The sequence below is a fragment of the Microcebus murinus genome, chromosome 9 (genome assembly GCF_040939455.1).
Source record: "Microcebus murinus isolate Inina chromosome 9, M.murinus_Inina_mat1.0, whole genome shotgun sequence".
NCBI lineage: Eukaryota > Metazoa > Chordata > Mammalia > Primates > Cheirogaleidae > Microcebus > Microcebus murinus.
In genome coordinates this window covers 7,470,621-7,488,807 of record NC_134112.1, presented here as the reverse complement: position 1 = coordinate 7,488,807, position 18,187 = coordinate 7,470,621, and the positions used below count along the sequence as shown (strand labels likewise).

Here is an 18,187-nt window from a genome sequence, read left to right as displayed (position 1 = left end):
TATAAATCTAGACAGAATCATATAATGAACCCCATGGCCTGGCAGCATCCAACTTTAATAACCATTTCATGGCCAATCTTTTTTATTGATCTTCTTATTCATTTCCTCCTCTTATCTTATTTTGGAAAAGGTCACAGATACATCATTTCATCTGTAAATATTTAAATATAGAAATCAAAAGGTAAGAATTATTTTGAAAACAAAATTGTAATACCATTATCACACAGATACCTACACATTATTTTTTAACAATAATTCTTTAATATCTCATAACTGTTATATAATACTATAATATTTTCCAGGTTTTCAATTGAGCTCAAGTTACATTTATAAATTAACTTAGAGAAAATTGACATCTTGACAGTTGAGTTTTCCTATCCAAGGATATGGTATGTCTTTCCATTTCTTGAAGTCATTTTTTAATCATTCATTGCTGTTTTGGAGTTTTATTCACATAGGTATTTTACTTTCTTTCTTCTTTCATTTGATGTTTTTTATCTTTGTTGTGGCTTTTGTATATTATACCCTTGACTGGTTGTTGTTTGTATTTATGAATAATATTGATTTGCATGTGGTAATTTTGTATACACTTAACTATAATTTTCTTTATTTGTAATTTTTTTAAAAATAGATTTTATTGCATTCTAAGGAATTCATCAAATTATCGGCAAATAGTTATGGTCAGAACTCCATGATAATTTTTACCTTTAATTTAAAAATTATCTGTCTCTTATCTAATTGCCTCGACCAGTCCCTCCAGATCCCTGTTCAATAATAGTAGTAATACTGAACATCCAAGCCTGATATAGAGGAATGACTAAATGAAGGCAAAGATGCTATTATGAGAAAGGCTGTTGAATAATACCATCTTCTAAATACAAAATCACCTTTCAGTGCTCTAACAACATGATGTGTCCTTAAAAGCTAAACTACCACAAGAATATTGAATCTACTTCCATATTTTTTATTATTAAAATTCATCCACTTTTTATAGGCAAGTATGAATCACTTTGAGGTTTTTATCCAAATCCCTGGTTTTGATTCCTATGGGTGCAGTGTAATCCAAGGGAAAAGGGTCCTTGAATATTCTGGATGTGTGGTCAGGGCCTTCTGTAACAGCTGGTCTAGATATGAACACTTGGGGTGCCGTGGACCCTGAATCGATATAAACATGTGTACTCTGGGTGTCCCCAGTTGCTGAAGATTTTAAGTTTCACACATAATAAAGATTCAGAAACTGCATGCTGAAAATAAGAAAAAGATAAAATTAATGCCTTATGAAGAAATCCATCCCAAAGAATCCCAAGGAATGCTGATATAATAAAAAGTTAAAACTCCTTTTTTTCTTCCCAATGCAAGTATTTTCAAATGCCCATCTAATGGATGAGAAAATAAGCTACTGGGGTAAAGAGCTTATGGAAGGACAAGTAGAGGAGGAGGAAGAGAATGTGGTGGCCAAGTGACCTCTCCCTGCCATGGTGGTCCCTCCTTTGTGCTCCTTGCTGGCTGAGCTGGGGAGGGAGGCTTGTCTGAAAACCAATCTGTGAAGCCAACTATACAAACAGATACATGAGCCCAAATACATCTACATATGAATGTATAATCAAATATGATACTCTACAATTATATTCATTTCTAATACATATATTGTTTTTGACTTGTATTTTCTCACTATTTGGCCAAGAAGTGTCATAAACACTTGTTTTTACATTGTATGGCATACCTTCTACATCACTTCCTATGGCTAATAGACATAATGGGAATACATTTCATATATCCTAGTGAGTTTCAGATGGTTTATAAATTAAAACCCCTGGTTGGTATTTTTCCTCATTGGGTTAGGAAGAGAAGTTTTACTTACATTAACTGGTATTAAATATTCTCTGGTATTAAATAGTATCTCTTCCTCTGAGTTTTTCTCTGCCTCTATACACCTCATATTGCACCACCATCCCCACCTCCTTTACCCAAGAAAGATGAGGTAGTGATATAAAACTTAATAGTATCCAGGGAATGAGATAGTTAAAAGAACTGAGAAACTGAATGTACATTCTTCCTCATTGCAAATCAGGAAGAATTTGACTTAGAAACTCCTTTTGTATTTGCCTGTCTTTTGCATTAAAATCCATGTGAACACTTGGAGCTAGGACCTGAAATTCAGATAAGCTTGTCTAACTCACGCTTTTGCCATAATTACTCACACACCACTTTGCATGAAGCAATCCCAACAAATCTCTCCCAGTGATGGGGCCACTCATATTTACCATTTCCCAGGGCTGTCATTACCTGGAGTTTAAAAGTTTGAACAGTGGTTCCTGTTTTGTTATATATAAATTGACCTAGGAAAGTTTCTTCGCCTTCACACTTTTTCATGATGCCCTATAAAGAAAACAACAGATATAGAGATTGCAACAAATGGATACAGTTGTATGTTCAAATAGCAACAATTCACCATACATCTTTGTGTGTCCACCAAGGGCACCAAGCTGAGCTGCCGCCAGTACTGACCTACACCCAGAGGGCATCTGACTCAGGCGTCAATGAGGCCAGAGGGTGATCACAGAACTGACTAGAGAGATAGAGGATGGATGGATGGATGGATGGATGGATGGATGGATGGATGGATAGATAGATAGATAGATAGATAGAAGATAGGTGAAAGATAGGTGATAGATATAGATGATATATAGATGAAATATAGATATCAACATAAATAGATGATGTATAGATGAAAGATATTAATAGATAGGTAGAGATAGAGCAAATCACAGCATTGGCTTTGGCCTAACAACTATATTTGCAGTTGGCATACTTTGAATAAAATTAACAAAAATGAGTCCCCATGTTGAACAGCTGTTTTCCAAAATGAGATAAACTTAAGCCAATTGCCAGACTTTGATCACACAAATAATTTCCTCCAAAAAGTAAGCTTTGTCAACTGACAAAAGCCTTGGTATTTGTATGTGATTTCCCTTGAGCATTTCACGCTCCTTCTCTACCCTCAGATGGAAGGTTTGTGAGAGGAGAATGCACTCCTCTCACAAACTAGGTGCAAACTAATTTGTTTTGTGAATCTAAAGTCTATTGTTAAGGTCCTTAAATTATTGTAATACAGCAAAATAAAGAGTTCATTTTAGTACAATCATTTTGTAATGAAAATATTAAAATCAAACTATAATTTTTATTAAAAGAATTAGACACATCATGATTATATAATGCACTCACAATTACATATATGTATGACTCAAGCCTCATGTAGTTTCTGTGAGCACTAGTTTTATTTCCACCTTTATTATCACCTTGTTTTTTTTGTTTGTTTGTTTTTAACCACTTCGGTACCAGAGTGGACTGTAGTCGACAGCCACAGATGAACGCGCACAGCGACTTTAGCCGACAGCCATGATACGACTTTTCTAATTTTTCATTTATCAGAATAAAATTGTGAACATTTAAAAATAATGTAATGAAAACATATATGTATATGTTACCTGTTCTGATTTACATTACAAGTAAAGCTGCCTGTAAAGTAAAACAAGCTTTCAGTGCTTTCAAGCTTTCCTCATCACACCAGAGCAAAACTGGATTCGTCGTCAATGCACAGCACAAACTGTCGTGTGGACTACGAGTGCCAGCTGTGGGCAAGGTTTTGCAGCCGGTGAGCGCGGTACTGAAGAGGTTAAAGAAAACAAGTTTCTCTATGTTGCCTCAGCTGGCCTCAAACTCGTGGGCTCAAATGATCCTCCCACCTTGGCCTCCCAAGTAGCTGGGATTACAGGAGCAGCCAGTGGGCCTCGCTATTTATCATTTTAATTTCACTTGGTTCATAAATTCTCTAATATGGAAGAACATGATGAGAAGTAGTTTTTATTACTAAAAGATTCCTGCAGGACTTACCCATAATTCCTCTAAATAAGGAGCAAGTCTATGCACCTTTCTGAGATGGGGCTTATCTGTTCAAATTCAACCTAACTCAACTTTCTAGAGACACCTCTTGTGGGTGGTGCAGGCTCGCATCAAATCAGTGGCCCTCTGATTTGTAAGGCCAGAGTCACGGGCTGTAAAGGCATTTGGGTGATATATAAGGCAGGCTGCTTTGCACTGGGACCTCCTCCCGATGGTAACTTCAAAGGATTGAGCTAAGGCATAAACCTATGAGGGAAAAACGTGAATAGACACTAACACAAAAAAACCTGGAGATGTCCAAACTGGTGAAAACACAAAGGGTAGCATGGAACCAGTAGCAGGCTGAATTATGCTGTAGGGCTTGGGAAAGACCTGTGGATTGGGGCCATGGGGTGCGTTGGGAGAGGAGGGCCCAAATCTGAGGCTTGCCGACGGTCATTTCAAAAAGCAGCTAGCCCCCAGTCCATGGTAGGCTATTGCCTCTACCCTGGCACGCCCAGCAGAAGGCTCTCTTCTTCCTCCTAGCTCGGAGATGGCTGATGGCACAGCCTTAGTACAGAACACATACAAGGAGTGAGTCATATCCTGTGCACCAGGTGGAGTGACAGCCCGTAGCCCTCCCCCATGCACCTCCCAGTGTGCGGTCACGCCAAGATGGCAATCCTCTCAGGGTCCACTCGCCTGACACCACACTTTGGGGACCCTGGAAGAAATAGCCCAACCAGATCATCACCAGAGAAACTCTCGTGAACCAGCCCCACTGTGTGCGCAAAGCTTTCAGCCAGCTGTGTACGGCTGAGCTCTTCATGTGACAGAGGAGCCTCATAGACGCTGGCGACAAGCACCTCAAGAGAAAGACAGAGACGCCAGACACAAGCGGGGCAGTGGCACTTGGAAATATGGAAAAGAGCAGAAGAAAACTAAACCTATAATTGATGTCAATTAATACCTTCAGAGTCATAAGAGAAGATAAGGCATCCATGAAAGAAAAAAATTAGACTCTAGAAAAGAAAATATTTATAGAAACAAAAAGTCTTAGAAAGCATAATCATGACAACAAAAGTGAAAAATGCAATATAGGTGTTAAAATATAAATTGATAAAATATTCCAGAAGGTAGAACAAAATAACATGAAAGGAAAATAAGAGAGAAATTATTTTTTAAAATATATATTAGATGGTAAGGTGAATCCTCAGGATGAAGAAATGAAATCCCATGATGATAGTTATGCATCAGGCCTACCTAGCAACCAGCCAGGTTGGAGCAGAAGGGCAGACAACTCTAGAAGGGATATCTCAGGAAAAAAAGAAAAGAAGTGAAAAGAAAAGAAAGGAAGAAATTTATAAATTATCTGACATAAATTAACATAATGGGAGAATATTTACACCTCTGAGAAAGAGTTTGGGAATGTTTTAGTGATAGAAATATAGAAAACTAAGCAAATTAAATAAAGCAATTTCCTCAGAAAACATCAAAAAATTATCCAAAAGACTAATATTCAAGTACACTAAATGGCTCAACTGAGAACAGTATTGTTCACATAGTCACCATGAAAACAATATCTACTGAAATAAAAAGTAAGATAATGTAGTATAGCAGTGCCTCAAATGTTAAACCTAGATTTGCCATATGATCTAGCAATTCTAGTCTTAGGGACTAGAATTCTAGTCTTAGGGACTTCAAGAGAAACAAAAGCCAGTGTCCACACAGAATCTTGTACACAAATGTTCACAGCCGCACTATTCAAAATAGCCCAAAAAAGTGTAAATAACTCAAATTCCATCAACTTATGAATGGATAAATAAAACATGATCTATCCATGCAATGAAATATTATTCAGCAATCAAAAAGAAATGACATACTGACACATGCTACATCGTGGATGAACCTTGAAAACATTATGCTAAGTGAAAGAAGCCATTCACAAAAGACTCCATATTATATGATTCCACTTACATGAAATGTCGAGAGGAGGTAAACTTACAGAGGCAGAGTGGTTAGTGGCTGCCAGGGGCTGGGGGAGGGTGATGGGGAAATGGGAGGTGACAGCTAAGGGGGCTGGGGTTTCTAGGTGGGGTTATTAAAATCATCTAAAATTGACTGTGGTGATGGATACTAAAAGCCACTGAAGGGTGCACTTTAATTGGATGAATTATATTTCTATATATCTGTTGTTAAGAAAAGTAGGACATAAACATATTAGAAGGGTGCAGAGCCACGGAAGAGAACTAATCTTCATTTTCCATTGGAAGATGTCTGCAGATCAAACAACCAAAACTAAAAAATTAAGAACGAACAGTAAAAGCAAATATGGGGGCAAGTATACAAATAAGCAGCTAAAATTGTTGCAAGTGGAAGCTTTAGGATAATGAGAATTGGGGGTGGGGAGAAGTGGGACAAGGAACCACTGTTTCATTATAAACTCTGTGAAAATATTTGATTTTTTTAATTGTACATGTATGACTTTGATAAAAGTAAAAAATAAAATTAAGTAATAGAAATTATCTGGTCTCACCCTTTCTCTTTGTAGATGAGAAAGCAGAGGTCTAGGAAGTAAGTGACACAACTAGTTAGCTACATGGTTAAGGTGAAAGTTCAGCTCCTAATTCCTAGCCAACCACCTTCTGTCACAGGCCAACTTGAATAAAAGGTTTAGACAGCTTACATAGACAGAAAATTCCTTGGGTGCGCTGGAGATGTTTCCTGAGGGAGACACCTTTTCTGAGATATGCTCCATGGTAACCGCAGTTGGTATAATCTTCCTGGCAAGCTTGATTAGGGTATGGCCCTGAGAACCTGGGAAGGCCCAGCACTTTCCAGGGTAGACATCCGGCTGGAAAGAAAGCACTGAATTAATCTCATATATAATCACCATCTTTGTCTTTTTTTTTTTTTTTTTTTTTGGTTGATTTAAAGTTCATTTTATCTGAAATGAAAATGGCTATACCTGCTCAGCTTGGGTTTCCATTTGCATGGAATACTTTTTCCATCTCTTTACTTCAAGTCTGTGTGAATCCTTGTGAGTTAGATGCATTTCTTGGAGACAGCACATACTTGGGAAGTGTGTGTGGTTTTTTGGTTTTTGGTTTTTTTGAGACAGAGTCTCACTCTGTTGCCCGGGCTAGAGTGCCGTAGCATCAGCCTAGCTCACAGAAACCTCAAACTCCTGGGCTCAAGCAATCCTTCTGCCTCAGCCTCCTGAGTAGCTGCGACTACAGGCATGCACCACCATGCCCGGCTAATTTTTTCTATATATATTAGTTGGCCAATTAATTTCTTTCTATTTTTTAGTAGAGACAGCCTTGGCTATTTTTTTTCTATATATTTTTAGTTGGCCAATTAATTTCTTTCTATTTTTTAGTAGAGACAGCCTTGGCTAATTTTTTCTATATATTTTTAGTTGGCCAATTAATTTCTTTCTATTTTTTAGTAGAGACAGGCAACCACTCTTGCTCAGGCTGGTTTCGAACACCTGACTTGAGCGATCCACCCACCTCGGTCTCCCAGAGTGCTAGGATTACAGGCGTGAGCCACCACGCCCGGCCCTTGAGATGTGTTTTTTCATCCATTCAGCCAGTCCCTGTCTTTTAGGTGGGACATTCAGACCACTCGTGTTCGGTGTTAATAGTGATGTGTGGGATACTGTTCTATTCATCATGTTGGATGATGCCTTATTGTTTTGTTTTCCCTCTTGTGCTATTGTTTTATTACAGCTGCGAGCTTTAACTTTCAGGTATTTTTATACTGGTGGGTATCTATTGTGCTGTTCCATGGATAGTGTAATTTTGTGTATTTCATGTAGGACAGGTCTAGCAGTGACAAATTCCTTCAGTGTTTACCTGTTTATTTGTTCTATTTGAGAAGCAAATAATCTAGTATACTGACTTTAAAATAATAAAGAAATAAATAAACATAGTTTACTGACTGTAAATTAAGACATAATTCATGCAGTGTACTGACTATAAAAATTGTAAGGAGATGATTTCATGTTCTGTAACAAGTTTAGAGACTCTTACAATGCCTCCATTTTAAAGTTAATATTTTCATGATAAATAGTGAGAAGGAACAAAATCCTAAAATAGAAATGGGTTATTCTTAATTTAGCTTTACCTGAAGAATAATATCTGGAGGCATTTCATAATTTAGGAAACCTATCCCATGCCAGTACAGTTTTGCCTTATGATTTTTGTAACTTTCTGAAGTCCCAGCTTCAATGATGGAGGCTCCTAAAATTATAAAATAATTTTTAAATAAAAAATTACATATACAATTCAAAACATATTACTTGGATTTTAATAATATCTTTGGAAAACTATTATTTGGCAAATTATAAATGAGGTAAAATTCACACTCAGGAATTGGTAGAAAAAGTATGACAGTTTTGATCACCACTGAAATGTTGTCACTTTGAGAAAGCCACGTTTACTCTGTGTAGTTTTGCGACATTTCTGAAACTGATACTATGACAAAAAATTTAATTTGGGGGCAATTAAATTAGAGATGGAAATATTGCATGGATTCTGTTTATTGCCCCAAAAGATACATGGATCTTCATATTTTAATAGCTCATCTGATAAATGAGACTTTCTATCAGGCACATTCACTCAAAAACAAAAACAAAAAACCCAGATAACCAACGTCATAAATGTCCTTCAAGTTATATTCAGAATAGTAATTACGCAGATTCATTGAATTTTCATTTTAATCAAACAAATATAAAATATATCCATCAAATAAATACTATCTCTTCAGGTTACTTTATTTTAGAAGTAAAATATATTTTATACATAAGAAAGAAAATGCAAATCACTTTCTCAAATTTCATTTGGGTAACACAATATAACATTAAAAATACATATGCCTGACCAAATGTCTGATTGCCAGTGTTTTTTCTAAGATGGCACAACTTGAAATAGTAAATGTGTACTTAGAGATTCCAGATTTAGCAAGTAAAAATACAAGGCTGCCATTTAAATTTGAATTTCAATAAACAAAGAAGAATTTTTTTAGTAGTAGTCATACCCCATATACAGTATTTGGGACATATTTATAATAAAAAATTATTTGCTCTTTGTCTGAAATTCAAATTTGACAGGCATCCTTTATTTTATCTGCACCCTATGTGCACCTTGTTTTTGAAGGCTGACACTGACTGCCGGATGAATATTCTTACTCAACTGACTGACTGGACTGGAACTACACTTTCATGGGTTGATGTGAGCACTGAAACCCCTCCCTCACACACATAACCCTTTCAAGAAAAAATTTAAATTGTGGTATTGTGGGAAATTTTAGTAAATTCATATTTATTCACTTTTTTCATTCATTCATTTTTTAATCAGCTTTATTAAGATATAATTCACATAATACAGTTCACCATTTTGAATTCAGTGTTTTGTAGCATATTCTCAGAGTTGTGTAGCCACATTCAATTTTAGAAAATTTAAATGGCCCCAAAAGAAATCCAAAGCAATCAGCAGTCACTCCTCATTTTCCCCCAACCTCCTGCCCCATTGCTAGACAATCACTAATCTATTAAATCTATACTCTCTATAGATTTACCTATTATGGACATTCCTTTGGCTGTCCTTTTGTAGTCAATCACAGTATGTAGCCTTTTGAATATGGCTGCTTTCACTTAGCCAAATGCATGTGGGATTCATGGGTGGGTGTTGTAATGAGTATTTAGTAGTTTGTTCCTTTGTATTGCCCGCTGAGAAGTAGTCCACTGTATGGATACATCAGTCATTTGTCAATGAACATTTGGGTTATTCTCAATTTTGGTGATTATCAATACACTTGTGATAGACATTCTCATATGAGTTTTAATTTATCTTAGGTAAGTACCTACAGGTGGGATTGCCGGGTCATAAGGTATTACATTTAACTTCATAGGAAATTGTCAAACTATTTTCCAAAATAGCTGTACCATGTTACATTCTCACCAGAAGTGTTTGAAAGTGCCAGTTGTTTTGCATTTGCCAGCACTTGGTGTGATCAGTTCTGGTTTGTTTGTCATTCTAATAGGTGTTTAGTGGTATATCACTGTGGTTTTAATTTACATTTCACTAAGAAATAATAATTTAGAGTTTATTTTCATGTGGTTTTTTGATATTCATATATCTTCTTTAATGAAGTGTCTTCCAAATCTTTTGTCTATTTTTTATTTGGTTGTCTGTCTGCTTAGTATTGAGGCTTGAGAGTTTTTATAAATTCTGGATACAAGAATGTGTATAAATGGTTTGCAAATATTCTCTCCTAGCTTGTGACTTGTCCATTCTCTAAACTGTACTTTGCAGAACAGAAGTTAATTTTGGTGAAGTCCAAATTATCCATTCTTTCATGTTACAGATCACAGTTTTTGGTGGCATATTTAAGAAATCTTTTTCTAACTCAAGATCGAAAAGATTTTCTCTTATTTTTCTTCTAAAAGTTTTATAGTTCTAAACTTTATATTTAGGCCTGTGACCCATTTGGGGTTAATTTTTATAAAGTGTGAGTTCTAGGCCAAGGTTTATTTTTGCATGTGAATGTCCACTTTTTCCAGCACCATTGACATGACTTTCCTCCTTTGTCAAAAATCAATTCCCCACATACATGTGGACTATTTCTGGACTTTCTGTGTTGCTCCATTGGATTTCACTAATACCGTTCTCTCTTGATTTCTGTAACTTTAGAGTAAAGTTTAAATCAGAAGGTATGAGTTCTCCAACTTTGTTCTTTTTCTTTTTCCAAAACTGATTTGGCTATTCTAATTCCTTTGTCATTCCATTCTATTTTAGAAATAGCTTGTTGATTTCTACAAATAATCCTACTGGGATTTTGATTACAATTGTGTTGAATCCATAGACAAGTTGGGGAGTATTACAATCTTTACAGTATTGAGTCTTCTAATCCATAAACATGGTATATTTGTCCATTTATTTAGGTCTTATTTCTTTCATTATTGTTTTTTTAGTTTTTAGCACACAGATCCCACACATATTTTGCTAGACTTATACCTAAGTGTTTCATGTTTTTTTTACTGTGATTGTGAATAGTACTGTTTTTTTAATTATCTCTTTCTAATTTTTATTACTAGTATATAGAAATTATAAAATCCACTTGAACTTGTAAATTTTACTAATCTAGTAGAGTTTTTGGTGATTTTTCTATGTAAGCAATCATATTGTCTGTGAATATTTGAGGCATTTTTATTTCTTCTTTTCCAATTTTCATGCTTCTTTCCTCTCTCCTCCCCCCCCCCCTTCTTTCTATCTCTTCTTTTGTTTCTTGTCTTATTGGTTAGGACTTCTATTACAATGTTGAATAAGAATGGTGAGAGTAGATATCCTTATTTTGTTTCTTAGGAAGAAAACAATTAGTCTTTCACAAATAAGTCTAATGTAGCTGGAGGAATTTTGCAAGAGTCCTTTATCAGACTGAGGAAATAATTATTTTTTTAGTTTGCTGAGTTTTTATAATAAATATTGAATTTTGCTAAATAATTTTAGTGAATCTAATTTGATGACCTAATAATAATCAGATTTTTTAGTATGTTGACTTCATAAATTTCATTGACTTATTTTACAATAATAAACCAGCATTGAATTTCTAGGATAAACACCACTTAGTCATATTGTATTATCATTCTTCCATATTATTGGATGGTATTTGCTAATATTTCATTGAAGGATAATACATTAATGATAAAAAGGACAATTTCCCCAAAACACATAATAATCCTAAATGTGATTACATCTAAAAGAGCTTCAAAATAGATGAAGCTAAGCCCTTCTGTCCATGAGGTATATTGGTCTACATAGTTCTGGTTTTTTGGAATGTCTTTGTCTAATTTTGGTATCAGATAATGATAGCCTCATAAAATAAGCTGAAAAGTTCTCCCACCTCTTCTACTTTGTATTAATATTTGTGCAGTAGTATTTTTTCTTTCTTAAATTTTTGGTGGACATCACCAATAAAGTCATCTAAGCTTGGAGCTCTCTTTCGTAGAAGGGTTTTAACCATACATTTAATTTATTTAATAAATATAAGTTGTCTACTTTTCTTGAGTGACCTTTGATAGTTTGTATATTTCAAGAGATTTGTACAGGTTACCTAAATTGCCAAGTTTTGGGGCATGAAGTTGTCATATTCATTTATTATCTGTTTAATTCTGTAGGGTCTATATAAATGTTCTCTCTTTCATTCCTGATACAGGTAATTTGTGTCTTCTCTCCCCATCCCTATACCCCACTGCTTGGTTGGTCTGGCTAGAATTCTATCAATTTTTTTTCAAAGAACTAGATTTTAGTTTCATTGTTTTTCTCTATTTAAATTTTATTATGTTCTTTATTATATACTTCCTTTTCCTTGATTTAGTGTCTAGTGTATTAAAGTGGAAATTTAGAACACTGATTTGAATCCTTTCTTATTTTCTAATGTAAGCATCTGTTGCTATAAATTTTGCTCTAAACGTTGCTTTAGCTGTAACCCATAAATTTTGATACTTTGCCTTTTAATTCCCATTTAGTTCAAAATATCTTCTAATTTTTATTGTAACTTTCTCTTTGACTCAGGGTAATTTAGAAATGTATTGTTTAATTTCCATATATTTGGGGATCTTTTAGATATCTTTCTGTTACTGATTTCTAGTTTATATTTCCATTATATTCAGAGAACATACTCCATGTGATTTCAATTATTTTAAATGTATTAAGGTATGTTTCTTTGCCTAGAATATGATATGTCTTTGTGAAAGAACCATCTGCACTTACAAACAAGGTATATTTTGATGTTTGGTGGAATGTACCATAAATATCAATTAGATAAAACTTTCAGTAGTATTGTTTAGATTTTTTTTTTTTACATTCAGGTAAATTTTCTATCTTCTTTTTCAATTAATTACAGAGAAGAGTGTTGAAGTCTCTAATTAAAATTGTGAATTTGTGAAATTTTCCTTTTAGTTCTATCATATTTTGCTTCATCTATTTTGATGCAATCACATTTAGGATTACTATGTCTTCTTGGTGAAGTACCCTTTTTATCCTTATAGGATGATAGAATATTATATAGTAATATAAAAATATTCTGTATCTTGAAGTTTAATTTACTCAGTCTGATATTAATATAGGTAATTTACTATAGGTAATATAGGTAAAAAATCATTGTTTACATGGTACATCTTTTTCTATCTTTTTACTTTCAGTATGATTAAAGAGAATTTCTTGTAGACAGCGTATATTTGAGTCTTGCTTTTTATTCAGTCTGACAATCTGATGTCTATACCATGTACATTTAGTATGCCTATTGACATCATTGGATTTAAATCTACCATTTTATTATTATTTTTTCTCCTGGTTCTTCTTCATCTCCCTTTTCTGCCTCCTTTTACATTAGTTAAAATATTTTAGTCCATTTTAATTTATCCATTGGCTTTTGTTTATCTTCATATTTTTTAAAAGTAGTTGTTCTGGTGATAACAATGCACATACCTAACCTCTCATGGTGTATTTGGTGTTAGTATTTTACCACTGATATACAATCTTTATAATGATAGATGCCATTAAGCCTCACCCACTGACTTTTCCTTTAAGGTTGTCATAGTATTAGATCTGCATGTATCAATACCCCATAATGTTATAATGTTTTCTTTCAAGAGCCATATTTGTTTTAAAGAACTTAAGAGAATTACTCTATATGTATGCACATTTATCTTATCTGTTGCTCTTTCTTCATTCTTGAAGCCCCAAGTCTCTTTCCTGGCATCATTTCTCTTTAGTTGAAGAACCTTCCTTTAGCAGATCTGTTGGAAGAGAATTCTCTTAGTTTTCCACCAACAAAGGATGTCTTCATTTCACCTTCATTCCTGAAAGATATTTCTGGTGGATGTAGAATTCTGCATCACCATGTCCTCTCCTTTAATACTTTAAAGATGTAGCTTGCTTCACTTTGGTCTCCTTTTTTTCTGATAAGAAATCCATAGTCATTTGAATAATTGTTCTCCTATAGATAATGTGTGGGTTTTTTTTCTTTAGCTGCTTTCAAGATTTTTTCTTTATCTTTGATCTTAAGCAATTTAATTATGATGTGTCTGGATGTAGTTTTCCATGAATTTACCTTGTTTCTGATTTTCTGTTTCTTGAATCTGTAAATTTATGTTTTTTAAATCAAATGTGAGATGTTTTCAAGACATTACTTCCTCACATTATTTTTCTACATTGATCTCTTACTTATCTCCCTCTGAGACTATAAGAATAAGAATGTTACTTCTTTTTATATTGTCCCATAGGTTTCTGAAGCTCTGTTCATATTGTTTTTCAAAATTTTTTGCATTCTTTGAATTGGATAATTTCTATCAATCTATCTTCAATTTCACCACTTCTTTTCTCTGTCTTTGTTTATTGTTAAATAAAATTTATTTTATTTATATTATATTTATTTTCATTTATTTCATTTATGATATTATATTTTCAGTTCTAAAATTTCCGTCCAGTTCTTTTTTTATAGATTCTATTTCTTAGCTGAGAACTTGTATCTTTTCATTCATTTTAGTGTACTTACCTTCTCCTTACGAAGTGTGTCATACCAGCTGCTTCAAGTCTTTGTGTGATAACTCCAACATCTGTGTCATGATGGACTGGCATCTGTTGATTGTCTTTTCCCTTAGAAACTGGTCTCATTTCCCTAGGACTTTGCATGCTGAGTAATTGTGAATTGTACCCCAGACATATTGAATATTATATTGTGAGGCGCTGAGTCCTATAACAAACTATGAGGTAATGCTTTCGTGTGTTTCAGCAATCATCCCAGAGATGTTCAGGGCACAAGCCCTCCCTTCTTTTCTTTGGGTGGTGGTTCCCATCTCCGTTCAGTGTCCAAACCTTTGTTATAGGCCTGTCTTACACACGTGCCACTCAGGGCTTGGTACAAGACTTGAATCCTTGTCAAATTCTCAAAGCCTCCGCCATACTGTTTCAGTTCTGTGCCCTTGAATGAGCAGCTGAGAGGTGAGCCAAGAAGCTGGCTGCAGACAGACATGGGAGCAGGTGTCTTCTCTCTAGCTCGGTCTGCCCAGGCCTTCTCCCCATACTCTGTGGCCCACAGGACTGCTTTTTTCTGGTTCTTGGGCTAAAAAAATGGGGTTTCTCTCACAATTTTAGCTCCACTGCTTTTCAGCTCTGTAATTACAGCATGCCTCAGCCTAAGCTGTGAGAAAAAAGAAAAGAAAACTCTTCCCCACACAGCTCACTTCCATAATTTTGATTCCCTTATACCAGCTGGCTGCTTTTGTCTACTTTTCATCACACTAAGGTAATTGCTCTTGAATTTTGTCCATATTTTTCCACTGTAATTAGTTGGAGAGAGAGACTAAAATGGGCTTTCTCCATCTTGGCCAAACAAGAGCTGGTGCCGTGTTTTCACACTGAAAGTTATTGAGAAGCCATAACCTTTCCTGCTTTTCCTTATTCTACATGGGATACTCATGGACTTACATTAGTCATCAAGGGTTTTTCAAAATGGAAGTTGTCAATACAGTCAACAGAAAAGAAGGAGAAAAGCATTTTAAAAAGTGTATCAGAATGCCAAAACTGGTAGGAAAACCAATTCTATTTCCTCCTCCATCTTACCCTAATACTCATGTTCCCCGTGTTTCAGGGAACCAGGGTCAGGAAAGTTCTGTCCTAGCTCACTCTCTTGAAAAACACACATTCACATGACTTTGTCACCCTTCTCTTCCAAATGCTCTCCAGTTCATGCAAGACAGAAATTCATTTCCTCAGCATAAATCTGACTGTCAACTGGTTAAAATTAGTGTTACTGTGTGTTTTATATTTTCTTCCTCCTTCTCTCCCTGCCATCCCTCCCTTCTTTCCTTCCACATTGCTCACTAAGCGCGTCTTGTTCGTGAGTAGTACAGGCAGAGCGTGACAGGGAAGACCAAGGTTAATGATTCACTGCCTGAGCCCTTAAGAATTAATTTTAATTGGAAAATATTAAGAACTTTATATACAACCTTTAAACCCTGTCATTTAATCACTAGCAATGCATTTAAACTAGTCATTACAAGTCATTTAAGTATATAATAATAATATAAAATACTATAACATTTTCTGCATTCCTCAACTCCACTGTGGCATCCCAGCTTTGCTGGTGGTTCTCCGAGATGCACACTAATGAAGTGGCACAGGTTGTGTCCCTCTAAGATTTGCATTCAGAGAGCAATCAATGACAACCATTTCTAGTCTCTTCTTTATTATCTGAATTTATTAATTTTTATCCCCTCTCAAGTTACCAGATAGATAAATACGTTTTCCTTATAGAGAAATTTAGAGACTAGAGACACACTTAACACATTCTTTTTGTTTTTTTTTAATGCTTGTCTTTTCACTTTTTCTCTACTCACCAGCCGACTTCAAGGCATAATCAGCCATCTGGACTTGGTCCTCTCTCAACTTCTTAAGTACATAATTGACCAAGTTTGTCATTTCCTGTACAAATTTTTAAAACAGTTTTCTGTTAACAGTCTTTGCCAAATACTTGGGTTTTAACCATTCACTTTATTGATTTGGACCTAAGTTCCTTAATCTGCAAAATAATGATAACAGTGAACACCTAGCAGCTACATTCTGAACCAGGCACATGATATGGATTTGCAGCGTCATCTTAACAGCTCTGTGGGGGCAGTCCTTCTCAGGCATATGAGGTAACTAAAGCAAAGATGTACTCAGGGACTCCCACAAGATCACACAGCATGGTGACCCTGGGGACCCCTAACCACTGTACACAGTGCTCCCCTGCAAGGTGCAAGATGAAGTCTCACCATGTGAACAGTTGTGCTCCCCTTTTCATTAGTATCCTATGCTTAGCAACAAAGACTAGAGCTATGTGGGAATTAAGGCAGTTTACACAAAGTGCATGATCGCTTATATTAGAAATTTTTTCATCCACTTGAATCAATATTGGGCTCTGAAGGATACTCTCATTAAAAAAAAAAAAAGCCAGTATTCTGAGCAGAGATAACAGTTGGAGTTCTCACTGACTACTGCAACAGTGGTAACATTTACAAGGATGAAATGGGGCCGGGAAGGCAGCAGGGGGTCAGTGTCAGGTTTCTGTGCATTTTGAAAAGTAGACATTAAGGAAGTCATAGAAGGTAGTGCTGGTAGCAGCAGAAGAGAAAGAAGCAAAACCAAGCTTGTTGGTTTTCATCATAATTTTGCCAAAATCTAGTGTTGACCTTTCCAAGTATGTGAGCTATAAGGGTGGTAAATGAAAATCTGCTATTTAAGTATTTGTGTATGGACCTTCAGAGACTGCTATTTCTGAGTGATCTTGCGTTTTTTTGTCTTTTTACTAGAAAACAAAACAATCAGTTATTTATTTGGGGGCAAAGTAAGGCATATGCAGTAGAATGCCTTCTCTGTGACACAGCATTTTTGAAAAGCTAATGTCAGGGAAGAATCTTAAAGAAGAGGGAGGACACAAGCCAAGTGTCAGTTAGCACTCAATTCGCCACGCAGAGGAGTGGCGGGATGTGGCACGAGAGCAAATACTAACTCACCCTGCCCCACCACTCCACCCAGCAGCTTGCCTCATTGAGGGCCTCCGTGGAATCCTGATGCCTGGCGGGGTCTCCGTGGGCGCTCCAGCTCTGATTGTATGCGCCGTCCTTCACGTCTCTGAGCAGAGCCTTCAGAACATCTATTTGCTCAATTAAAAATAGAATGTCTCGAAAATTGTTTTCCAAAGTCTGGCTTTCTTTCCTGTAAATGGAGAACCACAGCTCGAGAGGAGGAAGGTGTAAAGTTCGTGTCATCACTGCTGCTGGGCTTTGGTGCCCGCCACATGAAGAGGTGTCTTATGGTGTTGAGGAAATAAATGTTCAAGTGCCAGGAGAGCAGAGGATGCCCATTTGTCTAAAGCCTTACTTTTCACAACATGAGAAAAGCAGAGGCATGACGCTTTGTGGAGGGTGTCCTAGTGCTTGGCTGGGCTCTGCACCTGGCAGGTGGAGCTCAGTCAACCTTGCCTGTCCCTGGCCGGGTGACTTCACACATGCGAATCCTGTATCCCAAGATGCCCTCCTTCAAATCAGGAGCACCTTACATTTCAAGTGTGGTACAGGGCAGTGGTTTTCAAACTGTGGCCTGGAGTTCTGTGAAAGCGACTTTGGCAAGTGAGGGGAGGAGGGATCCAGCCAGCAGGACATTCTACCTTTTGTAGCCTGAGAGGCAAGATTTTACTTTCCAAGAATAAATTCTGCTACTTTTACTGTTTAAAAATTACTGGTAGAGAGAATAAG

General features: G+C 35.9%; 1 protein-coding gene across 3 annotated transcripts in view; it reads right to left on the bottom strand.

The window, feature by feature from the left end:
- Positions 1-950: 950 nt before the first annotated feature.
- The window catches only part of SUN3 (Sad1 and UNC84 domain containing 3), a 42,659-nt gene continuing 25,422 nt past the window's right edge, over positions 951-18,187 (bottom strand). For all 3 annotated transcript variants that reach the window (XM_012735974.3, XM_012735976.3, XM_012735975.3), the window contains exons 5-10: positions 17,477-17,648; positions 16,289-16,373; positions 8,014-8,129; positions 6,569-6,736; positions 2,287-2,379; positions 951-1,244 (exon numbers count right to left, since the gene is read on the bottom strand). In XM_012735974.3, coding sequence (XP_012591428.2) covers positions 1,125-1,244; positions 2,287-2,379; positions 6,569-6,736; positions 8,014-8,129; positions 16,289-16,373; positions 17,477-17,648 — 754 coding nt within the window. In that variant the 3' untranslated portion in view covers positions 951-1,124. The remainder of the gene's footprint in view (positions 1,245-2,286; positions 2,380-6,568; positions 6,737-8,013; positions 8,130-16,288; positions 16,374-17,476; positions 17,649-18,187) is intronic.